The sequence below is a fragment of the Myodes glareolus genome, chromosome 13 (assembly GCF_982192425.1).
Source record: "Myodes glareolus chromosome 13, mMyoGla1.1, whole genome shotgun sequence".
Taxonomy (NCBI): domain Eukaryota; kingdom Metazoa; phylum Chordata; class Mammalia; order Rodentia; family Cricetidae; genus Myodes; species Myodes glareolus.
Window position 1 is genome coordinate 75011556 of NC_142038.1, and position 26970 is coordinate 75038525.

The 26970-nt window shown below is 49.0% G+C and overlaps 1 protein-coding gene across 4 annotated transcripts in view; it reads right to left on the bottom strand.

Annotated features, from left to right (window-relative positions):
• The window catches only part of Cables1 (Cdk5 and Abl enzyme substrate 1), a 100965-nt gene that overhangs the window by 33638 nt on the left and 40357 nt on the right, over positions 1–26970 (bottom strand). Inside the window, exons 2-4 of one of the 4 annotated variants that reach the window (XM_048448002.3) lie at positions 24865–24936; positions 19318–19410; positions 3623–3700 (exon numbers count right to left, since the gene is read on the bottom strand). In XM_048448002.3, coding sequence (XP_048303959.2) covers positions 3623–3700; positions 19318–19410; positions 24865–24936 — 243 coding nt within the window. The remainder of the gene's footprint in view (positions 1–3622; positions 3701–19317; positions 19411–24864; positions 24937–26970) is intronic. The other 3 variants (XM_085676317.2, XM_085676316.2, XM_085676318.2) reach the window with 3 other exon arrangements.

Below are 26970 nucleotides of genomic sequence, written 5' to 3' on the forward strand. Positions count from 1 at the left end.
AAGCCAGCTTACCCTCAGACATCTTTGGAAGTTCCCAGAGTCTCAAACATTTCTATGTCCCCAAGGACTCACGCACCTAGCGCAGTACACCTGCACGGAGCAGCACTCTGCTCCCCAGCTGTCTGAATGCTCTCAGTCCCCTCTTCTGGGCTCCACTTGCCCCCAGCATCGGGCAACAGCTTAGGACTCAGCTGTTGGTTGTTTTGTTTGGTAGGAGGTTTGTCTAGTCTCTATGAGAAGAGACGCTTTCACGCTCAACATGCCCACTGCCTTGCACAGGCCTGGCAACCAGCAGGCAGGCTCTGGATTCCAAGAACAAGACCGAATCCTGCGGTAGTGAGGCCTGAACATGCACACAGGGAGAGGAGAGGTGGGCGGGGCCACAGATCCTACACAGCAAAGGATGACCATGACGATTCAGGGCAACGACGTGTTCTCCATCACGGCCTCATGCACACTGGCGACTCCAATGTAAAAACGATGAAAACGGATGGGGAAAGCTCTCTAAAGACCAATCTGGCAGCATTGCTCAAAATCAGTGTTCACTTCAGGTGAAAAAACCACGCACAAGGCTTCGGGCCACAGGAGGAGATGTGGCGGGGTGAGGCAAGAGTATGGGAGACGGAGTTGGGAAGCTGATATGCCGTAAGAGAGGTCAGAAAACCCACACAGGAAGACAAGGCTGCCTATCTGAGAGATGCTTGCCCCGCAGAGGAGGTTCAAGTACATGCAGAGGAACTAGGGAGTTTCCTGTTTTTGTGACCCTCTTGTGATGAAGCAGCATCTCCCCCACTGGTGTGTGCTGTACTCAACAGTCTGGAATACCCAGGTTCTCTCTCTGGTCCACACAGAGAAACACAAAGTAAACATGGGAACCAGAAAACAGCTCAGAGTTCTAGGGGTAATACACAACCCCCACCTTAGTCCCATCTTGGCCACCCTGGAATCAAAGCAGGAAGGGCAGGTTGTCTGACCTCTGAAGGCCTTTCCAGCCTTGGGCTGCGGTGACAGATGGCTACGTCACAGGACAAGCTGTGGGAATGTTTTATATAATAAGTCAATGTGTGCACGATCCAAGACAGCAAGCGCTGTTACTAACAGATACTATCGTAGTGGACTGATATGTATTTTTCTTAGATGTGTCTATTAATATACCTTTATTTCAGCAGTTATTTCCCATTAATCATTAATAAAAGAATTGTAATTATCAGTGGATAATTATGGCAAATGGGCTATCATTTATTTATAAATAGGATGTCTGTTTATTAAAATGTCAAGAGCATAATATACCACCTGGCCACTCACAGTTTCCTTGTTACTTTGGTAGAAGGTAGACTCTGTTACAGACAACAAGCTGGTCCCCCTGTGGGTCTTCCAAAGAAACTGTGTTCTTTGGGTATAGAATTCATTGTTGGGCCACTTAGTTTCCTCAACTAAAAACCTTTGAGAAATGGTAGACTCGAATCTGCTCACATCTAAGACATAAAGTCACATCCAAATGTCTCTATCCAGGGCCACAATGCAGAACAGTCAGGCTCACAGGTGGTTTAAGAGCATTCCTAGCATCAGGGACACCAAGCATGAACAGACGTTGTTCAGGTACCAGCTACCTGGCAGCCTGCATTTCCCTGAGGTATCTAACAATGTGGAAGGCCACATGGAGCCATGTTGAGATAGATGATTCGGATAAGCTCCATTCAAACATTTTTTTAAGGAAAATACCCAAACCTTCAAAGCCACAGCTGAAAAACAGACACTCTTCAAACTTCTCCACACCGACTCTTCATTTTTTGCTATTAAAAAGGGGGGGGGTCTTGACCAGTGGGCCCCCACTCACTTACCTTTCAGCACGGCATGTGCCATGCTGGGAACCTTGTGTCCACAAACTCCCGTGAGCCTTGGGTGCCCTCTGGGAAGGAGGTAACATCAAAGCTCCATCCTGGAAAGATTGCCACAGTAGTGGGACTTATGTGGCTTGTCTGTGGGGGCTGGGGTGGCCAAGCAAAAGGATCCCGTTCCCACTCTTGCCTGGGACCACTGCTCCCACAGATCATAGTGTAAAAGGCTAAGCTCCTGATACAGCAAGGAGCAATACCTGCATATGGAAATTAACCCTTGGGGAATGAATCTAATGTGAACATTTCAAAGAGGAAATGAATGGAGAAGCCAAATTTTCTTACAGAGATAGAATGAGTCCTCGGCTAGGAAGGGACAGTGGTCACCTGTTGGAACATCTTCATCATCTATTTAAAACAGTGACATAATATATATATATGTAATCTGATTTGTCTTCCCCTCATGGATTGAGTTCAGGAGGATGGGTACCATGCCCATCCTCTCTCCATGCATTGCCAGTGCCTGGTCATGTGGTAAGTAGTATGCAAAGAAATGAAAGAATGCGCTGGAGCAGGAGGAAGAGTGCATCCATCAGAAGGGTCAGCCAAGGAGGGCAGAAAAATGAGGAGGCTCCCCAGGACCCATCCAGGTCATGGTCAGAAGAGGCTTTCCCAGAGAGATCCATCGGCCGCCGGCACAGGCCTCCCCGGGGCTGCAGAACAGGCAGGCTGTTCACACTCAGATGCTCTGGGCCTTGCCACAGTTGGTTTCCCTGGAAACGGGCTGCCTTTCTGATACAGCTGTGGCCATGGCAAGTTAGGCAGGTACAAGAAAGCTTCTGTGGGACATCCTTGAAGCCAGCCCATGGCTGCTCCTACATGAGCCTCAAACCTCCAAGCCGTAAGATCTGCTGCTACTTTTTTCTAGAGCACACCTCCTTTGCAAGGTTGTTCTAAGGGTGTGGAAGTAAAAAGGTCGACACTTGGTGCGCTCTGTAAGTCATTTATCTGACCAGTAGATGCTCTTGTAGCGGCTCCAGTCCCTAGTGAACAGAGGCTGGAGTTGCACCCAGCGATGTGTCTGACACAGGTGGCACACTGCCCTCCCCAAATACCAGCAGCCCCCCATGACAGGTGCTAGAGTAGGGCTGAGTCTAGAAAAGGGAGGAACCAAAGGCTGCAGGCAGTGGCGAGGAGAGGTGATCGTGCAAGGCCAGACCCCCTACCACTGCTTTCTGCTCTGAGTCAGAGGCAGGGTGGGTTAATCCAGCGAGGGGAGCTTTGCTCTCGCCAGGCTCCAGTTATGCACATCTGTTCCTGGTGCCACTTTGCTGTGACATGTTTGCCCTGCGGTGGTGGTCCCGCTCTCCTGTCAGTCTCCAAGCCAAAGCCAAGACACAAGATGTAGTCCAGTCACAGGATTGAGCCCTCACTCAACCTACCTTTTCCAACAGTCAGAGCGACCCAGTGGCATACGGTGAACCTCATATTTTTCTTGGTTTATAGTAATGGACAAGGTGATAAAATGGACATTTAGAAATAGGCAGATGGTGGGGAAGTTGCACTCATGAGCATACACACACACACACACACACACACACACACTCACAAAACCAAGGAAGTTTTCTGGCTGAAAAGAAAGTAGAACATACCCCCAAAATCAGACACTGAAATTTGTAACATCAAATCTAGGCAAATTCAGAACAGAGAAAGGCAAGTCACATTGTGCACATTGGTGTCTCAGCTTTTCACCCAGAGAACTGTAAAGCATGCATGCATATACATACCCGACTTGGGTACTGTCTCGGTACGGCAGCACGGAAAATATACTACAGAAGGATCTTCTGCCACTGATAAGGACTATTCTAAAAAGTAAAAACAAAAAACAAAAAAACAAACAACTAACTAAATGCAAAGACTCTAAATTAAAAAAACAAAACAAACTTAAAATAAGTTCTACAGCAAATTAAGCATTCACGGAATTCACAGCAGCTTTTGCACACTCCCGCACCTCCTCCAACAGATGGCATTCTGCTCTCCTTGCAAAACACAAGGCTCAGCACAGCAGAAGTTTACTGCCTTTCCCCACCCAAATATTAGCACGTGCGAGACCAGCCATACGTGAGAGGTGCTGCTGGGACGTGAGCTTGCAGACAAGGCGGAGCAGACCGCACTGAATCTTGGGTGGCAAGCGCAGGCATGGTGAACACCACATCAGGACTACTGATTTCTGCCCCACAGTAAACAATGTGAGGGCAACCGTGCCCAGAACCGTAATTTGGAAAGATGTTCAGATCCATTACCATCGTTAGCTTTTCATATTCTGGCAACATGTTAGGTCTGAGAATAGACCGAGGGAACAATTATGTAATCAGCCTTAGCCACCATCCCTGCTATAAAGAATCTGCTGGAGTGATTCTACCCGATGTTCTTATGCAATCAAAGCCACTTGAAAAAATACTGAAAACAAAAACAGAAGCCCTCAAGGCACTTATCCCGCCATCTGAGGATAACTTCTGCTCACGGAACTGCTCGTGAAAAGAAAAAGTGAGTGGAAGAAAACAAAAATCGTTGTTTTTGGCACGAGGTCAACACAGCTCACGAATGGAGTGATTTACTTTTCCAGTTTCCTTCAGTATCACAATGTCACAAGCAGGGAAAACAGCACTACTGAGTGAATCGGGGTTTGGAGATCTTAACCTTGTTTTGGAACTATGATGTTAAACTGCCCACAGCCCTGGGATGAAGTCAGCTCACACTGCCGGCCCTGTCTCTCCAATGTAGGTGACACGTTTTTTCCCATGCGTCTTACTGTGTCTGCATGCTGAGCACTTGCAGCGCTCCACCCACAAAAAAAGCCAGTTTAATCCCGTGTCTTTACATACTATTTCTCTGGTCTGTGACGTCCTGCTTAGGCACGCTCACCAAACTCCCACTGAGTCTTCAAAAATAATTGGGAAGTCACCCCAGCGCCAGGTGAGTGGCGCACACTGGGGGAGACAGGCTCCTAGTCACTTGTCTCCTCTCCTAGAGGGCGAAACTAAGGGGTCAGCACCGGGCTGTCTCTCTACAGATGTGTACCCAACGTATCCGACACAGTCTGGATGCAGAGAAGCACCTAAGCACCATCAGGGAGACCTAGGGCTGTAGCTCTCCAATGGCCTTATAATGGTTCCTATTTGTAGGGACAAAGAGGATCAAGGAGCTCCCAGCTCCTGATACCAGCCTTGTCACCTTGTCTATCTTTTGAGCCTTGATTTCCCCACCTAAAAAATGGTATTGAGTTGGGCACGGAAGCACATGCCTGTTTTCTCAGTACTTGAGAGGCAGAGGCATGAGGATCAGGCATCCAAGCCCAGCCTTGACTATACAAGTTTGAGACTATTATGGGCTACACAGGATCCTGTCTGAAAAAACAAAACATATGTGAGTGAATTAATGAATAAATGAATGAACAAATGGGTGAAATGAGGTAAAATTAGTAATGGTCTTATTGGGATGTTGGAAAAGAAAATGAGTTTGTAGTAGAAAAACCCTTGGGGCATTGCCTGGCAGACCAGATGCATGTTGTATAGGATTCATCTTCAGTGTAGACAGGCTTCTGGGTGGAGTTGCATTTAGAATCTCTCCAGACCTCAGTGCTGCTAAGAGGAAGAAAGGCAATGCTGGAGAAACACACAGAGCTCATTAGCTCTCAGGCCCAGTGGAAACAGGGCGAGGGCCAAGACTGTCACACCTGAGTGGGCCTGAGTCAAACACATCACACCTGCTGGACTGTTACACATGAATCCCAGAGACAACTTCCCACATGGTGTGTCTGTGCAAATTTACTTGCACTGACACAATCATCACTGAAACGATTATGTGCCGGGAACTAAATGCTGGCGCCAGTAAGGCACAAACTAGTGAAGAACTCACTGAAGGTGAGCAGGTGTGGCACCCCACAGATACGAACCTGAGCTCTTCCTGGCCATGAATTCATCTCCCTAACTTTGTATAAGATCTGCCTTCAGGCACTTAGCTGGGCACCCACTAAGTGGGTTCCTGGACACCAACGAGCCTGCCTTTACCTACGTCTTCCATAGTAGCTTTCTAGTCCTGCCTGTGCAGGTCACCGTGAGAGTGACGGATTACACACTACCACCATCAGAACTGCTGGAGCCACAGAGGCTCCACCCTCCACTCTGCTCAGCCTTGACCCTTGCTCCCCACACCCCCAGTCACTCAACACCAGGGACCCTGAAACACAGAGGAAAGAGGGCGTTGACCAAACTCAACGGTCTTACTACTGCGGCACCTTCCTCATTTCTAGTACTGATGTGTCTCTCTTTCCCACACACCACATCTGTTTGGACATCTCTAATAGAAGAAGAAAATGAGAGATGACCAGTACCAGGAACAATCCAAGTCTACCTAACATTTTGCCCACAAAGGCGCCCAGCAGGAAAAGGGCTGTATTGTTCTATAACCTGAAGGTGTACTCTGGGTGTTCCTCACTATTAGGTATAGGAGATGTTGATACCATGGATCTCATTCAGAAACTTGTGTTACTGTATTAGTGAGCCAAGTTTAGCAATCAGGAACACAGACTGCTTCCCAATGATTCCACTGGGGTGGGTTTCTCCTCGGCCAGTCTGGAGAGAGTCGCTCCTGCTATTTCTGGGCTCAACTTTCCCATGGACTCTGCTCTGGACAGTGACCAGAGGAAGAAGCCATAGCAGAGACCTGCATGGTAGACTCATTACAACACCACAACATCGCCTCTGGAGTTCCTGGGAACATGTCTTTCACATTTCCCGGAGTGGATGTGGCCTCCAGCAGGGACTCCAGGTCTCAGCCAGAACAGGCAGGCAACAACAAGTCTAGAGACTCCTCACGCAAGCAACTGTAGGCATGCTAGAATCAAAAGGCTCACGGGAATGTGCAGGTTGGCTCTGCTCTCAGGAGCCATCTATCACAAGGGAGACGCCTTAGAAGAAAATTCAACTTGTTTGCCTCCTTCGAGGGTGTCTGCTCTTTCTGAGAGAATTAAGTGCAACACTGGTGGTCATGAACGGCATAAGACAACCACATCCATTTCCAGTGGGCTCTGAACTGAACACATCCGTGTCCTTACCTCCAACCGCAGATGCTACCTTCGTCACACATGGCACACAAACGCTCATACGATCTTCCCCATCTGGGACATCTAACACTATACTGAAGTCAAGATGTCCTGAAAGCTTATTATGATTTCAATAGTGGAATTAATCCCAGGAAGATGGGTCTATGAGGAAGCAAAGGTCACATTTCCATATAAATGTCTCCAGAGAAAAGAACAAAACAGCTAAGGAGAAGCCTCCTTGGGGCTGTGGGTCAGGCTGCCTCTGGATACACACAACGTTTTCTAAAGCCTCCAGGAGGTTCCGAGCACGCCCAGCAGTCTGGAACAGGCTTGGGTTTCTTACCCACAGAGGGTCATGTCCATGTTCTTGGGAAGTACAGTCTCTCAAAGTGGATCACAGAGGATCCACAGAGGATCATGCCCATGCTCTTGGGGTGTATAGCCTCTCAAATGGATCTTTCAACTTCTACACACAAACTTTCCGTGGCCATGCTTTTTCATGGAATTTGCTTTCACACCTTCGGTGTTGGCTGCCTTGTATACCACCACCCAGGATCTTTATGTGCTGCTTGATGCCAAAAACCACCTTTCTGTTCCATTTCCTTGAGGAGTCTGCTGATCTTGAGAAATTTCATCCTTATTCTATAACAGCAGAAATATTCCATAAGGATATTAAAAATGACAAGCAGTTCAATGGCATTAAAGAAACAAATATCACACTTGTAACAGTTGGGGCAGGTACGACAGTGTCTAAACACAATCCAGGGCTATATCAAGGACTGAACATATGCAGATACACATTTTCCAAATTCACTCTTTCCACGCTTGGGAAGGAAGAGGAAATAGTGACAACAGTGGTACTGTGCGTTGACCTGTGAAGTCCCAGCCCTGCCCTCTGTGGATACAGCCCTGTGTGGAAGCAAGGATTTTCAGACATGGCTGGGTTAGGATGAAATGCTGCACTGAAGCAGGTCTCATGTGCAGGGTCTTTACAAGGAAAGAGTGATCTAGGGACACCTGGACATGCACGGAGGGAGAGATCACGTGACTGTGAGACAGAGACGAGGTGATGCTGCTGAGGGCTGAGGATGCCTAGGACTACTGCCAACCGTGATGATGACAGAAGTTCTCTCCAGAGCCTCCGGAGAACACGGTCCTGCATGCCAAGCCTCCAGAGATGACAGAACTGTCTGTGCTGTCGTAATCACCCCGCTCTGGGAGCTTTGTAAGGCAGCCCAGGAAACGAATATGGCTGCCATTTGGTTTTGTTCCTTCTGGCTGGATCTGTGCCCCCACCCCACCCCGGGTAGATCTTCTGAGCACACACTGTGCTTGCTGTGCCCAGAGGAGGTCAAAAGAACAGCACGGTATCTGGAAAACCCAGTCCCTTCTCAGTTCCACTCAGACCGCCTTTCCCACAGCCGCTCTGCTCCTTCCTCCGCACACAAAGCTCAATTAAAAGCGGGAAGGACTTGACCCCTTTCTCTTGTGCCTGAAGCTGGCAGTTACATAATGAGTGTTGAATGAACACTGCCACAACAAGAAGAAAATGTTCTTCTGTGCCCCATTTACACACTCGCTAGCCACTGGGGGACAAGTTCCCTCCTTTATGTCCCATACCCTCTCCCTATTGGATGGGCCACTGAGGACAAGGGCAAAGCAGAAGTCTATGGGGCTTCCAAGAACATTCTTCACAAAGCAATATGTTCCCATCCATCCAGAAATGGGATAGAGACTGTTTCTGTGTGGGGAGTTGGCAGGAAGAAGGAGCCCTAAGAAACGGTGCTGGAACCCTGCTGTGGTGTGCACAACTAGCCTGGTGTGAGTGTTCGGGACCTGGGGCAGGTTCTAGAGGGGCATGGGATTCTAGCAGTAAGACTATTGGGGCTGAGGCAGTGACGTGGAGCTCCAAGGACCTCAGGAGCCCAGGACTGAACCAGCTGGTCCGGGTTAGGAGGGAGGACGCACTGAAGATCTAAGCTAAGTGTCCCTGATTCCTGCAGCGGAGGTGTCAGTTTGCTCCTCTATTCCTGCAGCACCTTCTCTGCTGCTGCGCCCTTCACTCCTAACTAATCCTACCACTTCCCAGGTCCTTAGAACCTAGGGAGGTGAAGCTTATCTTGCCATCTAGGGAGTGGCAAGAGGCTTCTGAGAAACAAGCTAGCTGATCCTCCTCCTCCCTCTCTCCTCCGCGGACACTTCCTAAGCGCACCTTCTACCCAGGCACTGGATCTGAGGATCTGAGGAACTTCCCTGTGCCCAGGAAGTTGACTGTTGGGTGGGAGACAGATTGGCACCCTGACACAGACACGGGCATTCTGTGATGGGCAAGCAGAGGGTACTGCTGAAGAACATCCCAACTAGATGAAGGCAGGCTGCCCGAGGACGTGACCTATGGGCGAGTGACACGCAGCCTAAGATGAAAAGATCTGCTAGTGGAGGGAGCCGCCCCGGGGAGGTAAACAAGGCAGAGCTAAGAGAGCATAGAGGGCCACAGTGTGGAGAACAGCACTCACTGCCTCTGGCCATCCGACCTGACTGCAGCGTTCCCACTTAGGGCCTGCACACTTACTTGGCTGGAAGGCTGACCACACCAAGCCCGGCACATTAACACTGAGTTTTATGGAGGCTCCATTTCTAATTAAACGTGTCCCCTAAAGACTACAAAGATAAATCAAGTATGACGGCAAACTCCTGTAACCCCAGTGGGGCACAATTACTGCGCGTTCAAAGCCAGCTTGGAATACACAGTGAGTTTAAGGTCCACCTGGGCTACATTTACCCCTGAGTGGTTTAAACATCATGATTTCTCTCTCAGTCTTGGGGACAGAGGTCCAAGATCAAGGTGTGGAGAGGGCCATGCGCCCTCTGAGGAGAATCCTGTTTCCCAGGATGGCTTCCAAACACAGGGCTAAGGCCAAGGTCCTCCCTGAGCAGGGTCTGCTTCTTAAGGCCATCACTCTCACTGGACTACGCCCTCTAATCAATGACCTCAGCTTATCCAATTACACACGCAAGGACTCCGTTTCCCACCCTGAGGGATATGGTTAGGGTGTCAACACATGAATCAGGGGACCCACCAGTCCAGGACCGTGAAGTTTGGGGATTCTGAACACAATGTCATTGAAGTTAGTCTCCTAGGAAAACAAGCTCCTCCAGAGAGCAGTCGGAGCCACAATAGTGTGGCTCTGGCCTGAAGCCACTGGCCAGAAGTAATTATAGCTTTTCCTCTGAGCAATATCACCTCACTGGCCAGTACCAAAGCCTGGCCTCCCCCAGCTCCAGGCCACCTGGAAACAATGGAGAGGATGGACACTCACCATCAACCAGAATGATGGTGTGCACCTGCAATCCTGGCACTTGGGAGGCGGAGGCAGGAATATTTTAAGGACTCCCATTACTCCGCGGGACAATCATAAGGTCCAGACCGACTGGTCTGGGCTGCACAGGTGGTCTCCACAATAATACAATGACCTGATACATCCAAGAAAGATTTGGTTCAAATGGAACTGGTTCTAACCTAAAGCTGGCTGCCCCCTGTGACGGGAACTGGTCCCCACCTAAAGCTGGCTGTCCCCTGTGACTGGATTCTTGCTTCTTATAAAGTTCTAGCTGAAAAGAGCAACAAGGACCTACAGGCAGCAAAGACAGGCAGACACACACACTCACACTTACACACTCACTCTCACACACCACAGGGAAGCCGTGTCACGGCTATGCTTTCTATAGACTGGTTTTGTTTGTTTTGGGACAGGGTCCTGCTATGTTGCCCAAGCTGTCCTCAAATGACCCTCCTACGTCACCCTGGCAAGTCACTGGGAGTAGAGGCATGCATGTCTGTGCCAGCATTCTGTACTCTTCCGGGACTTTTAAAGACAGGCTGGCCTACAACTTCCGATCCTCACACCTCAGTCACTTGAATATGTGACTACGGCATCCCCACCACACTCAGATGACTGCCACACTTTTTTTTTTTAAGCATACTTTCTTTTAAAAAAATTGTAAGCTCAGTGCATCTGTTAGGTACTGAGAGCCTCCTACCATTCACCAGCACTGGAGGCAGCCACAGGGAACGCTGCAGGCAGGGGCTCCTCTAGGCGACAGGGATGGAGGTGTCACCCATATGCCTCCGCACGTGGCCGTGAGATCTAGTCTATTCATGAGAACAGAACTCTGGGAAGACACACACCATCTACACAGTAGACGGATTTCCTCCATCAAGAAGGGGCAGTGCCATCTTCTTTGGAGGCTGTCAGGTTGCTTGTAGGTTTTTTAAAGTGCCGCTTCCTCGAACTCATTTTCCCAAGCTGTGTTAGTCTTGTGGTTAGAACGAGGAGATCACAAGCCAGGTCTTCATGTTTTTCTGACCAAGATGCCCCTTCCCCTCCAAAACTCTCTGGTTCACAAAGGAAAAGCCACAATGTCATTTCAGCTCCTGTTCTCCTGTCCCCTTATTCTAAAAAGCTGACAAAAAACGGGTCCTTTTAAACACTTTGAAAGTTCCTCTCACAGGACACAGTGGCAGACGGCATTTCTTGATCTTTCACAAGGAAATGATTCTCAAAGCAGTCCCATCAGGAAATGACACTTTCAGAGCGCCGTGGCAGCTACACTGGGCAGCAGGTAGGCACTCAAAGCCAGCCAGCTTAGGGCTCCACACAGGTGCTTATGGGACTCAAGGGCTGTAAGCACCAAGAGGCGAGGTCTTTCTTTCCTAACAGGACTGTGCAGGTGAGAAGTCACGATAGCCGTGTGCTCAGCGTGGGAGCCTGTCAATCTGTGGGCTCAGTTCTGCTCTCCCAGCAATGAACTCTCACAGAGGTAGCAGATCCTTGCTCCTGTGAGGCTCTGTGAGGGCCTGTCACTGTCCCAGTGTATCTAACCTGACAGAGACGTCTGTTTAACCTTCGCCCTCTGGTGCACAATAGGACACTCAGTGAAGATGGAACTAGCAGAGCTGACAGCTCCTCTAGCAACCACCTCGGCCCAGGGCGTTCAGTATTACAGCATGGGGCAGCTGGCCACCCTTCTTTCTCCACAACGGGCCGTCTCGTCAAAGGGCTGGCACACATGTCTGCAGATGGCTTTTTACAATTTCAAGTTGTTTAAAAACTTCACATCGAAATGAGTTCACTTTAAGGAGACCATTTACACCACTCTTTAGTTTTTGACAAAGGTCACTCTAAGTGACCCCTACTATTTGTCCTTGGCTTCTGGTTGCCTTGACAAAGACAAGCCAGACCATATCCTCTTGCCTCCATTCATGAAGGTTCTTGCATTGCCAGCTCTCTAAGTGGACAAAACCCCAGTTCCCAGGGCTCAGCTTCTCTTTGTCTCCGTTCTCACTCTGTTCCACCTTGCTGGTTTTCCTGCAGTTTCTCAAATACACCCTACATGTTCTGTGTCCACTCACTAGATGCTCCTCCTACTGGCTGCCATAGGGTTGGCCCTTACCTCCTTCACACCTCTGCTGCAAGGCTTCCCATAGGCCCTCAGCATACCTCCGATGTCTCTCACTCACCACCCTGCTGTATCTCCTGGAATGTATTAAATCATTTACCGCCCGCCAGTCTCTCCAGCTAGACTCTGACTCCTAGACACAGGGCCATATTAAACCATTTACTGCCTGCCTCTCTCCAGATAGGCTCTGACTCCTAGACGCAGGACCGTTGTTTAGTTCATGAACTCATCCTACAAGACCCACACAGAGCAGTACCAGCAAGATGCATTGAATTGCATTGAATGAACTGCACACATGCACCACTGCATCCCATGCAGGCCGTAAACTGCTAACTAGAAAAAGGGAGGTGAAATTTCAATGCAATCGCCTAACTGCAAAACATACTCCCTGTATTGAAGGGGGCGGTGGGAGGGGCAAGCTGCACACTACAGCACGTGATGGCGGAGTGCGGAACGAGCTCCACTGACTCCTCATCCTTTCCCTTTTAAGTGTGTGTTTGTGTGTGGTACATGCATATGAACATGGAGGGCATGTGCTAGGAACGGAGGATATCACATGTCATTAGCACTCTTGGCTTTATCCCCTTGAGACAGGGTACCTCACCGAACTAGGCCGGTCATCTCTGAGGTCTCCGGATGCCCCCGCCTCTGCATCCCAATGTGGGAATATAGCTAGGAACAATCATACATGAATTTGGCATGGGTCCTGGGGCTCTGTCTCAGGTTCTCATACTTATTATACAAGCACTTTTGCTCCCATACTTAAAAAATGATTAGTCAGTGGTCAAGGATTTAGGAAAAACTGGCTCAAGTAAACATGTAAGAGTGGTGGGAGCAAAGAAACAGCAACCAGAATGGACTCTGAGAAAGGAAACAAAGTCAGACTCCCACAAGGGCACCTGGTGTCCAGGCGCATGGGGCTTATTCCAGGAAGCTGACTACCATGGGCCATCCTGTTCTAAGCTAGCATCCTAAGTAAGACATGACACTCACGTCAGCCACAGTGTGACTGTTGGAACTGACTCTAACCAGGTACAAAAGCCATACATGTATCAGGGCAGGCAAACGTAGGCTGTACTGTGGTTAAGTCAGCATCCTGTCCATCTTAACACCGACAGCCTTTGACATGTCGTCTCGTCTATACCACAGTTGATAGCCACTAATCACATCTATTCTTGATAAACTTGATCTCGCTGAACTAGGCCCAGTACTTCCAGCTGATGAAGCAGTTGTACCTTGGTTCCCGTCTGTAGCAGACATTCTCCACTCTGGTCCTTTGCGGGCTGGTCACGAGAGTCATAGCTTAGTGTCCCATCTCTATTCCACACGGCAGAGCTCATGCTTACCACATGCCAGTCTACTCTAGGCCCTATGGTGGAGGGTGATCAACCAGCTAGCAAACCAGCCAGTGCACACACACAGTGCCAGTGCACACACACAGTGCCAGTGCACACACACAGTGCCAGTGCACACACACAGACACACAGAGCCAGTGCGCGCGCGCACACACACACACACAGAGCCAGTGCACACACACAGTGCCAGTGCACACACACAGACACACACATACACACACACACACACAGAGCCAGTGCGCGCGCACACACACACACACACAGAGCCAGTGCACACACAGAGTGCCAGTGCACATATACAGAGCCAGTGCACACACACACACACAGTGCCAGTGCACACATACAGAGCCAGTGCACACACACACAGTGCCAGTGCACACACACAGACACATACACACACACACACACACACAGAGTCAGTGCACACACACAGAGCCAGTGCACACACAGAGTCAGTGCACACACACAGAGCCAGTGCACACACAGAGTGCCAGTGCACAGCTGCCCCTCCGTTCCACCCACTGGGATTTGCTGTAATGAAGAACAGGCTCACATTTTGCTGAAATCAAGAAATGCAATGTCTATAGCACTCTCCTAATTTACTAACCTAGTTATTCCATCAATGAGGAAATGAAGCTAATTTAACAAGACTTCTCAGTGCACTCATGTGGATGGCTCAGAACCTCCACACTCTTCTAAAACACACACCATCTGTTTCTCGTCTCTGCCAGCCACAGCCGGAGGCCTGTTGGGCTGATAATTAAAGTTTACACTCTGCCACCATCACGGACTCCTTTAGACTTTCTTAAGGTAACGCTTGCTTGGCATTAGGCTTAGAACTTTAAAAATTCTTCATGGTGTACCGAAGATCATTTCATATTGTTAATTCCCCAGGTTCTGGTCCTGAAGCTGCAGCTCCGCTTCCACGGGCTCGTTACTCAGTTTGTCAGTATATGTGAGTACCTACTGTGTGGCTGGCACACTGCTTTGTTTCTCTGCTTTCCAGTTCTCATGAAGAGACTGTAAGTATGTCAGCCTCCTCAAGTACATTGTTCTTCTTTCCTCTGAAAGGGCTTTTAAAGTCCTGTCCCTATGTTGTCCCAGTGTTTTGTTATTTTATCTTAGCAAAATATAAAGAAATGTAAAACATGCCATTAGACAATTTGTCAGTACAACTTGGGGTGACAGCGTCTAGTCACAGTGTGTGCACATGTCACCCCAAGCTCTGCGCCCTCTCCTTGTGACATTAACCTCACCTCTCTGAATTTTTTCTGAATATTTTCTGCCTGGCTGGACCCTTCTTTTCAGTTCCTGTAAGCATGTGCCTTGCAGTCTGTTACAACCACTTGATGCTCTGCTGATTGAGCAACTTCCAATTTGTTTCTAGTGGCAACTAGACCACTTCACAGTCCCACCTGTGCTGCAGTGGATGGACAGCCGGCTCTCACATGATGAAGAGGTGCGCAGTCACCCAGCTGGGCTGCAGCTCCGCCTCCCTCTTTTCAGTATTTGCTCTGTTGGCTAGCAGAGTCTGTAATGTACTGGCTTAAACAACAAAGCTATATTACCTTCTAATTCTAGCGCCAGTCACTACTATGGGCCTGCAGGCATCTGCACCAGGCAGTCTCCGCTGGAAGCTGTGGGAAGAACTGGTTTGACCGTCCTTTTTAGCTGCTTGTGGCCACTTGCATTCCTTGTCTTTAGCCCTATTTCTGCCTTCAAAGCCAATCAAGGCAAGAAAATGTCACATCCCGTCATAGATTCCCTTTTCCGCCTTGAAGGACTTTGATTATAAAAGCCCTCACCTCCAACTTAAGGTGAGCTCTCATTAGTAACCTCAAAGTCTCCTTGAGATACAGCTTTCCCATGCTCAACAGGTATGGAACAAAGAGGGAGACATCTTAGTGGTGACACGCTATTGTGACAGCTGTCTGTGCCCACAGGTGTGTGGAGGGGGCACCTTAGTGGTGAGAGGCTATTGTGACAGCTGTCTGTGCCCACAGGTGTGTGGGGCACCTTAGCAGTGAGACGCTATTGTGACAGCTGTCTGTGCTCACACGTGTAGGGGGGCAGGGAGGACACTTCAGTGGTGAGACATTACTCTGTTTAACCACAAACAAGAGAGTCTTCTTTATAAAAATCCAAGGATTACTTTTCCATTTGTGTTTATTGGAGATGAAGCCCGGGTCTCACACATGTTAGGTAGGTTCTCTAGCACCAAGCTACAGCCCGAGCCCTGATTATTTGTATTTATGATTCTTTCCATTCCTTGAGTTCTGGTCCTGAAAACTACAACTCATTCCAAAGGCACCTACTCGTGTCCAACAAAGACTGACAGTTATTTTTTTTAGTGCTGGCATCAAACTCAGGGCCTTCTATCTGCTAGGCACAGCTCTACCAATAGGCTACATCCCCGGCCTTGGTTTTTGTGACAGGGACTCCCCTCCCAAACGCTGAGATCACAGGCATACATTACCACACTTGGACAGCATATTGAGGTTCCTGAGATTTGAGACAGGCTTTACTATGTTGCCCAGGCTGGCCTGGGACTTCTGCCTCCTGGGTAGTGGGACTGACGAAGTGTGGCAGGCCACCTGTTGAGTTTTTAGTTGATAAAACAAAACGTATCAAGGGCTTCCAGCCTGGCACCCCTGCTACTGAGCCACCTGGTGCTAGTGAGCGTTACTCACTGGCATCTCACAGGAGCAGCTACTCTCTCAACTCCTTGGCGATGTAATCTTTGCCACAGGAGCCCACTTCTTAGCTGGGAACCACGTTGTTTCCCTATTATAAACCCACAACAACCCGCTTCCCCCAGGGCTGGAGCATCAGCCTGCCTCCCGTGTGAGGCCTAGAACAGCAGGCCCCATTCCAGTTCCCTAGCCTGCCGGTTAGGTGAGGGATCATGGCTTCCTCCTCTCTCAGAGGCTGGCCTGTGATCTGGGTCAGGGGACAGTCCCTTGCAGCTTGCCCAGTTGCAGGAGGATATCAGCTGTTTCCCTCTGCACTTCTTCCTCACACACTCCAAATGTGAATCCACCATGCAACCTTGGGCTTCTTCTATTCAAGTTGCTTGCGTCTACCTCACAGGCCTTACCTACCTCAGGTTTATTTTCGTCACAGGGACGCTGTTCCCCAGTAGGGAACGGGGAGCCACCTCAATGCCAGGGATTATTCTCCAGCAGACACCCTGATGCTGCCAACTATGAGGCCAATTCAGGTTTTATATTCCTGTGTGTGTGTGTGTGTGTGTGTGTGTGTGTGTGTGTTTGCTTTCCAATGTTACAATACTGTCTCCCATTATATATAGTTCTCAGTTTGGGGGGGTACCTTTCTCTCATTTCCCTCTAAAAATTATGTGTCAAACTCATTTCTAGCCCAGAGTCCTGTGCTGACATTCTTGTTTGTTTTGTGAGAGGCCAACTGGCTTCAATGATGGCCTCTATCACACTGCCAGACATCTGGGGGTCAGGAGAGCCCCTACCAGCATCTTCAGGGGAGATGAGGCAAGGGCCGCTGATCTGCAGTTAAATTAAGAAACTAGACTATGAGTTTAAGAGAAATCACCAGAAGGCCTGGGAATTGTGCACAGCAGTAAGCAGGCAGTCGCCATGCCAGAGCCATGACCGATACTGCTCAGATGGAAGCCAAACATTCACACCCTACTCCTGAGGCAGGATACAAGGAACTTCAGCCACCCCCCCCCCACACACACAAAAGCACATGACTAGAGGTCCCTCTACCCAGTGGGGCTGGGCCTGCGGCTCACCTGAATGTATGGGCAAATGCACAGGAGACCTCATCCAGGCAAAACTGCTGTTCTGCTTTCAGAAGGGCCGGCCCACATTCTCCCTTCCCTCAGCCCCACTCACTGATCCCTTCTCTGCCCTCAGAAACCCTATTTTCTTCCTGGCTTCCTTTCGAGTTTTGTTTCACACAAGGACAGCCCGGACTTACTAATAAATCCCAGGGTGGAAGGTGAACCCCAGTGGCCCTCTCAGGTAGAGCATCCCTACAGCCTGTGGTTCTTACAGCTCTGGTTCCCACCTTTATCACCTGTCCCAGTTCTTCAGGGAGGCTGAGTCCTTGACAGCGGCTCCTAGCTCACTAGCAGAGGTTCTGACCACAGCCTCTCTGGACTGTAACTGTTAGTTACAGTGGTGGTGGTGGTGGGGTCAGCGCCACACTGTAACTTCAAATCCCATTCTATTGATCCTTCATTAGCTACATCCTCTTACTGCCTGCCCATGCCTGGGGACCCTCTGGTGGTGTGCCTGGGTGGTCAGGACTGAAAGCAGAATCCTTTAAACTGGCTCATCTCTCTGGCTTTGTCACTAATTTTATTTGGGAATAACACAGCCTTTCTGTGTTTATATTACAGTTAAAGAGATACTGGGGAAAAACCCCGAAGATGTAAATAAAGACTAAAAATGATATAGAAACAGCCTCAAAAGCAAACAGAAATGGTGAATGAATGAATGCGGCCCAGTGATTTGGAAAAGACAGCAAACATCAGAGTCAAAACAAAAATTCAAAAAAATCGCACAGTGTGAACACTGGCTGGAGAACCATAATGGGAAGATCACATAAAGTCTCGGAAGGTATGAGGGGACCCTGATGGTGCAGTTCCGACACCATCACAACCGTTACAAAGTTATGTTCTGATAAGCCTCAAAAAATAAAGATGTAAACCTAGAGAAAGTAGGCCTTTAAAAACCTACTCCCCAGTGTCACTGCACAAGACGTAAACTGTGTCTCTTACCCAGTGTCACTGCACAAGACGTGAACTGTGTCTCCTACCCAGTGTCACTGCACAAGACGTGAACTGTGTCTCCTACCCAGTGTCACTGCACAAGACGTGAACTGTGTCTCCTACCCGCAGAAGAACAGGAAAGCTGAGCCTCAGTGAGCATCACTGAGAGACATCTCAGCTATTTCATTTTGTAAGAACTGGCGAGTGTTAAAAAGACCACGTGGTCTTCTAGAAATCCTATCACATGAGGTGGGCTTGGCACCAGGTCCTCTTCTCTCAGCATGCTAGCTAAGAGGACATCCTTTAGGGTCAGGGGGCATCAGTGGACACCAGAGGTCTTGGATGAATGGCTGGTAAACATGCTAGCAGCAATGCTATTCTCTGGAGAATTTTAATATGAAGGTTGTACACTTCTCGACCATAATTGTTATTTAGGGAAGGGATGGAGAAGGCTTTCCAACAAATGTCAGCAGGCCCAGAACCCGCTGAGGAAAGATCTGCCTGCCAAAGTCCAGATTCCATCCTCCTAAAGAGTTGCCCACACAGCCAAGGCCAAGTTCAGGCACAGATCTGGCAGCCTTTATTGACCAGCCCAGACAGTCTGGTCAGCAATGAAAACAAAACCAACAAAGCAGAAAAACAACAACAAAAAGCAGTTGTTTCTCTGTCAAAGAACCGCTGTTCCCCAGGTGGAGACGTCTGGGCACGTGGCATTGGCTGTGACCTGCTGAGCTGTGGTCACTAAGCGGTCCTCTCCCGTCCCCTGGCCACCCTCCCGGTGGCCCTGGCAGTTTGGTGCCGCTGAGGTACCTGCCGTTCCTGGTATCATGCTGGCGCATGTTCTTGATAAAATGAATCTTCTTAAAATTCTTTGGTCTGGGAGAACCTGAGAGTGTTCGACATCTGAAAAAAAAAAAGTCATTTTAAAAAACACTATCCTTGCCTACTGGACAACTGAGCCATCTCCACACAAAGACAGGAAGGAAAGACCAGACAAATGGTTGAGTCACCTCATGGCCGGCAGGAGTAGGGGTGGGGTGGCCTAAGGAAAACAATACAGCCAGCCCAAGCAGGGAAACTTTAAAAACCCAATGACAGACAATGTCCTTGCTAATACTGATATCATTTTATATGTGTCTCTGAAAAGTTAGCTAACTACTGTCCCCAGTTACAACAATATAACCTAAATGGGTCCCAAGGACATTAGTTTTGTTGTCATCCTAAATCAACACAGGTAAAGGGAATAGAACATTGCAAATTTAAAAGATTTGGGGCTGCAGGGATAACAGGCAACATTCGTTTTAAAAATAAGTCTGAGTCATTTTCTTCTAGAGCAGGGTCTGGCCTGGAAAACTTGGAGAGCTGCCCCAACTCCTGACTCTACTTGGGAAGTCACAGCTTAATTTGAATGAGAATTAGGACCTAGGTAGTTTCTGTTTCATTTTATTGCTTCAGAATAAATTTTAATAATCAAATACTCATTGAACCAAAGAGACCAAATTTAAAAAGTAAAATCCCTCCTGAGAGTAGGCAGCATTGCTGACTGTGCTTCTTTGCCAGACCACAGCTGAGGAGACTGTTGAAGTAACCCGGGAAGGCTGGCTTACAGAACCACATGGACACCACTGCCAGAGCCAAAAACACCACCACAAAGAGGCTGAAGTTTTGTCTTTATTATGCCCAGATTGCGGAGCCCCCCAAACCAACAAGGAGACCGAGTTCTATATGTAAAAGCAAAGACCCTTTATTCTTATTCAAGTTCTAACTTGGACTCTCCGTGTGTCTAATGCATCGGGACGATCAGAGAAGCCCCAACTCAGTTGGGGTGGGGTTTTTATAACAGCAGAGGCTGGGGTGAGGGATTTCTAAGGTTCAGGACCCATGGTTGGCTGACATTTGTCTGGGTGCCCTGGTTAAAGGGGATGGGAATGTGCTGGGCTAAGGGACATCAGGTGATCTTATCTACAGTGGCTGGAATGTTAGGTACTTTCCCCTGTGGATGCCGGTTGGTCCATTCCTGGGTGGTCCCAGTTTGTGCTTTTTTCTGGAGTCAGGTGTTGCCTTGGAGTAAACTAGAGTCCAGGCCTGCCTACTCTCTGGTTGTCTCTCTAGAGCCTGTCTTGGCAGGTGTGTACCAAGCTGCCCAGGGCCCTACAGTCTTGTCTTGACAAAGCGAAATGTCCCTTCTATTAAAATCCTTCCTGACTCTGAGCCCCAGGACTGGCTCCTGCCATAGGATGTGGATGTCTAGAACCTCACACCTTCAAAAACAAGTTCTGGAAAAGCACTCCACACTGAGCTCCGGGGTCTCAAGGCCACAAGGGGGAAGGTGGCAGGAGGGAGCTGAACTGGGGAAAAGAAGGGTTCTAGGCTACAGGGCAACTCCAGCCTTTACTCTCCCGCAGGGCAATCTCCAAGATGGGGGTGGGTCTGGTCCATCCCCCATCTACCCTGACCAACCCTTCTAGCAGAGGCCAGCCTTTCTGGAAGCCCTTCCTTAGAGTACAGATCACAATATATTTAAAACAAAACAAAACAAAACAAAAAACCACCCTAAACTATAACCTCACTTGAATAAATCCCACGAACGTGAATCAATGCAGGCCTAAGCAAAGGCATTACAGCCGGACAGGATCCTCTGGTGGTTTTCACTAGAAAACACCCTCCCGGGGGCTATGTGTCCAGAGGGAACCCCACTTCCCATCACTGTCCATTCCAGTGGACTGAAGCTTCAGCAGACGCACGTGCGGTCCTCCCAGCCTCCAACCCTGAAGTTACTATACCCTTGATCACGACCACTCAGGGCTCCCAACTAACTAACAACTCTATTAGCAACACGTCCAGTCCCCACCGCCATTAACACCGTGAGAACTAAATGAATATGCACACATGTGTGTGTTTCATAAATGGCCAAGTAACCATTGGCATGAAGGCACTTACACACATGCATGCACACACAGTCATATACAAATCCCAAGTATTACTTTATTAATAAGCTGTGAGGTGGGTGGGGGGTGGGGATGGACCTCAATATTCTCAAGACAGCAACCCTTACTGAAGGCTTGGAATTCAGAACTTTAAGTGGAGTTCCTTGGGAAGCCTTGCAGAGTGCTGCCTGAAGAAATCAAGTAAAGGCACAACCAGAGGGGGCCTCCATCTTCTGGGGCTCAAGGGAACACAGAGTGAAACAGACCCAGAACCCCAACTGCTCCCATGCTGACTGACACTGCTCAGGTACCAGCCACTCGAGGCTCCCGTTGTCTTACACAGAAGGGGTGGCTGAGGGGAAAAGAACGATTGAGCCTTAGTCATAAAAGCAGCTATGCCTCCAGGGGATTCTGGGTAAGTTTAAGGCTGTCCTGTTCTTCACTCTGCCCCAACCCCAAACCAGAGCTTTCTGTGCCAGCCATTCTGACCCGAAGCAGGATGGTGAGCTCACCAAGTCTGTCACCTGACAAGCTCTAGGTCCTACTGGGCCCTGATGACAAAATGAAGGGGAGCAACCCGGGAGCTGCCCCTACCTCTAGAGGAGCCCTCATTCCTTGGGCTGCCGTGCAGACTGGAGGCCACAGCTGGGTGAGGTCGCAGTGACTACAGCAGAGGTAGCTCCAACACCCACGTCTAGGAAAGCGGCAGATGCTGGTGACCGCCATGGCCAGAGGCCAATCAAGGCTGCGTCCCTAGTGTGCTGTTTGGGGGTCCTCGGGGATCACCGGGCGGTGGCAACTTCCCCAAAGTCAATCAAGGCTGCCTTCCTAGTGTGCTGTTTGGGGGTCCCTGGGGATCACCGGGCGGTGGCAACCTTCCCAAAGCCCTCCCATTCTTGGAGCTCTGGGTGTGCTCAGGAAACACTGACTGTGATATACTGAGAAGGATAACAGTAAAAGTCCTATCTCTGGGTGTCAGTTCCATGCACCCCACTAACCTAAGCCTTACTCAGCAAGCTGTGTGCTATGTTGCTTCTTAAAAAGCATCTAACCCAAACACCAGGGAATCAAAGACGCGCTTTAAGAGCGCTATTAGCAACAGTTGCCAAGGAAACTGGAACACTGGGCCGCAGGTGACAGGTCAGGCAGGGGAGGATTCACAAAGCTGGCTGCATTATCATGTAAATGCCTATTTAAAGGCATACACTTTGAGTGATGCGAAATTAAATGAGGAGAGAATTAAATTAAAAACTAATTCAATGAACATTTAGCTCTTCCTTGTTAGCACTGATTATAGGATACACTTAATTACGCTTTAATAGGTACCAAGGAGGCAACTGTTTTGCATACTAACCTTAAAAGCAGACTAGGCTCAGAGCCTTCCTTACACCTTGTGTCGTCAACCCTTCCCCAGGACACTTCAGTGCCATTATTGGGACATTTCCTGTCAGAGGCGGCAAACCGACTTCACATGTCAGCCTTTCTGGGCCCTCCCATTTTACGGATGGGAGAACCGAGGTTCCACTACTGCCAGAGAGTCCTACACTCCCAACTAGCATGGCTTCTTCTACATGGCTTATTTCTTGGGAGCAGGACATCTAAGCAGATATGAACGCCTTTTCTGTAGTGGCCACACTTATTTGCTCAATTATGTATGTCGGTACTGACTAATGGCACACGTGGGCCACGCAGCACTTGTGTGGAGGTCTCCAGGGACCAAACTCCAGTCAGCAGAGCTGGTGGCCAGTGCCTTCACCCACTGAGAATTTCACTGGCCCTGAGAAGTTGGGGTTTTTTATTGTTTTGTTTTTGACGTTCATTTGGAGAAATAAAGACTTATAAAACTGCCTTGATTTTAGGTTACTTTTAGATGTTTACGTTTACACAAGTTCCCTTTGAGATTCAGGACAATCTTTAGTAAGCACGGTTGGGAGAAGTCAGTTACAGCAGGACAGGCTGTTCTCACTCCAGTCTGGGGAAATCTAAGAGAAGGTTGCAGGGCTAACGGGGCACCCAAGCCAATCTCAGCCCTCTGACGTCCTGGGGACAAAAACGGCCTGGTCTTGAACCCTAGTGAGGGCTGGGGTTCTTCTGCTAACAACTGTCACAACTCCAAACATTGGCTCGTAGAGCACTAGGCCCCTCTCCTTTCTCCTCGTGGTTTCCCCACCTGCTGAGGTGAGGGTGGAGGCTGAGATGACCTGCTGCTCTGAGGTCAGTCACGTGTTGCCACCTGGGAGCACTGCCTTCCTCCCTCCTCCCTGCTCACCAATTAATTGGACCAAAGCCAGTTTCCTGACTTGCGTTTTAATGGAGCTGATGTATGGTGCCTTCAGGGAAGCGGCTTCTTCCGTCTGTCTCACAGAACAAGTCCTTGGGGGCTTCTGGGAGTCTGGTATATTTCCAGAGACTTCAAAAGTAGAGACCAGCCTATCAGATTGGCCTTCAGGATGATGTCAGTGACCAGATTCACAGTCACCTGATATCTGGGTTTGTTCCTCTGCTTCCCAGATTGGTGAGGAGCCCTCTCAGGACATCGCTCTGCCCTCCACAATGGCACGGCCCAGGCTCCAGGGAGAAGCTACATCCTAGAGTGTAGCCAAGCAGATGGAACCCAGATGCAGGCTCGGGAAGGGCTGAAGTCAGTCCGCACCTGTCTCCTTGGCCTTGGCTATTTCAAAGGCTGGAACCAGACACTTTTGCCTTGCCAGCTTGGAGCTGCAGGGAGAAGGCAAGAAGGCACAGCATGCGAGTGTTTTCTCCTTCACCAGGAAAGCATGGCCAGAGCTCTGCATCCATGTGGGCCAACGGAGAGGGCAGGACGAGGGGCGGGAACCTGCCAGTCACAAGCAATTGCTGTCATCCCAAAAATGTGCTTTGCTAGCACGCTTTCTAATCTGGTAGGGAAAACGGAATGGAATGCTTCCAAACCCAAGGGAGTACTTGCAACTATCTTCACCAGGTTGCCCCAGCAACTAGCTAAGGAGTGACGTCACCATCACCTCCTGAGGAGATCTGGTTGCTTCTCCTGCTGAGAGTGAAGCCTAAGATCTTAAGTACTGTGTAATGCCAGGGTTAACATGGCTCTGTTTCCATAAACATCCACTTTTAAGATGCAAAGGGCAGCTGGGGCTGAGACTCAAGAGCCACCACAGATGCCATGAGGAGGCCTTGGGTGCCATCCTCAGCTCCTCAGACCAACACCAACCACAAAGCACATGGAAAAGAACCACCAAGTCTGCGAGCAGATTGGCCTCCTCCAGGCTATTGATGGAGCATCCTAGTTTTCGGGTCTTCAGGGTTGGGTTCCACACAGAACTCTCTGTCCCTGGGAGTCAATTACTTAGTCTCAAAATTTAGTTCAGAAGACTAGAAACTAAAAACTGCCAGCTGTTATAATGTACACATGCATGAAGTATGGAGAACTTACCTCCGGAGAGGGGCATTCTCCTCAATATCTTCCAGGGTCTCTAAAGACGATCTCTGGGAGATAAGGCGACGCCTACAGAGACAAAAATCCAGGAATTAATAGTGCACAGTAAAACTGATCAGAAACTGTGGGAATTTCTAACTATCAGAAAAACAAAAACAAAAACAAGACCCAGCATAATATGGCTCTCAGTACTTTCTAAACAACTGCCCTTTGGCCCACAGGCAGTGTGGTCCTCACCCCACATCAAGGAAACTTTGTGGTGATATTTCATTTGCATTTGAACAAACAAAACTTGCCTGAAGATCAGAGTGCAGAGTTAAGCCACTAGAGGTCAGGGAGTGTTGGCACACACCTTTAATCCCAGGACTTGGGGAGACAGAGGCAGAGGGCCACTCTGGGATACATTAGATTAATCCAGTCTCAAAAGAGACAGGCAGTGGTGGTTCACACCTTTAATCCTAGCACTTGGGATCCCATGCCTTTAATTCCAGCACAAGGGAGGTGGAGACAGGAAGGGATATGGAGACAGGAATATAAGGCAGGAGGAGACAGGAGCTCAGTGCAGTCTGAGGTTTGGTGGAGACCGATGGAGTCTGGAGATGCGGTCTGAGGACAGCCTGATCTGGTGGAGCTAGCAGGTCTCTCTAGTGGCTGCAGCTCTGCTTTTCTGATCTCTCAGTTTTTATCCCTAATATCTGACTCTGGGTTTTTACTAAGAACAATTAGAATCCGTACTACAAAACTTCACTTTGCAACAGATGCAGACCACTCCAGAAAGTCACAGCCAATCAAAACGCAAAGCTGTGGAGCCCAGGCCCAGCGGACACAAAACACCCCACCCCTAAGGGTCACGGAACATTGTGGGAGAGGCAGTGGAAAGATTATAACCTGGCCCAGGAGTGCTGAGCCGGGGTCCCCAAGCAAAGTGAGCCTCTACCCCCGGAAAGCCTCACCAATAGGACCGCCTAAACAAGAGCTGAACAGGGACAGCAATGGGCATGTGCAGTGTCCGGGGTGGGAGGGGGAATAAGGGGTCTCAACCCTACACAAACTAAGAAATGCTGAGAGTGGGGAAAGTCTTCCCGGGAAGGAGCATACCAAGTAGCTAGCCTTGAAAACATGTACCTAGAAGTAACACTATCTAGACTGAGCAGGCTATATTTATGTATTTAAGAATATATATGTATATACATACACATATACGCATTAACAACAACTAATGGAAAAAGAGGTCAAGAATTAGAAAGGGCAGGGAGTCCTTCATGTGGGAGGACTCGGAGGAAAGAACAGGAAGGGGGAAATGATTTTATTACGAAGAAAGGAGTTCTGGCAAGATTAGGTGGGTCCCGAGAGTTCCTTCCCGTGCGGGAGAATGGACGCCACAAGCTTGCCCTCTGACTGCTGCACGGCCTTGGTGGCACGTGTGCACCTGGCCTACACCCCACATAATAATAATAAACAAAATTAAAACAAAACAGATTAAGACAAAAGCTATCTTTAAAGAGGCTGCTGTGCCCCTGCCATGCAGGGGCTGCCACGCCCATCTTGCGTGCCTGCATCTTGATAATGCCACTCAGGAACAGGCCTCTTTGTGGTGGTTATAGAAGTAGAAGACCTGTTTCAAGCATCCATTGCCAAAATAAAACTTTGGCATTTTTTTTCCCATGAAAATTCAGGACAAAAAAACCAACATGATGCCTCTTACAATACACAGGATTGCTGAGGCACCATGAACTGTTAAGAATTCAAACGCTGATCATTTGAACTGAAGAAAATTCAATTTTGAAAGCATATTGTATTATTTGTGTACCTGTGTCTGTCCACATGTGTATGTGGGTACATGCATGTGCAAGCCAAAGGACAACCTTGGATTCTGTTCCTCTGGGGAACTACCCATCTTTACTGAGACAAGGTGTCTTGGTTGGGGTTTCTATGTCTGTGAAGAGACACCATGACCACAATAACACTTAGAAAGGAAAACATTTAATTGAGGTGGCAGCTTACAGTTTCAGAGGTTCAGTCCATTATAATCATGGTGGGGAGCATGACACATACAGGCAGACATGGAGCTGGAAAAGGAGCTGCTCCATGCTGATATGCAGG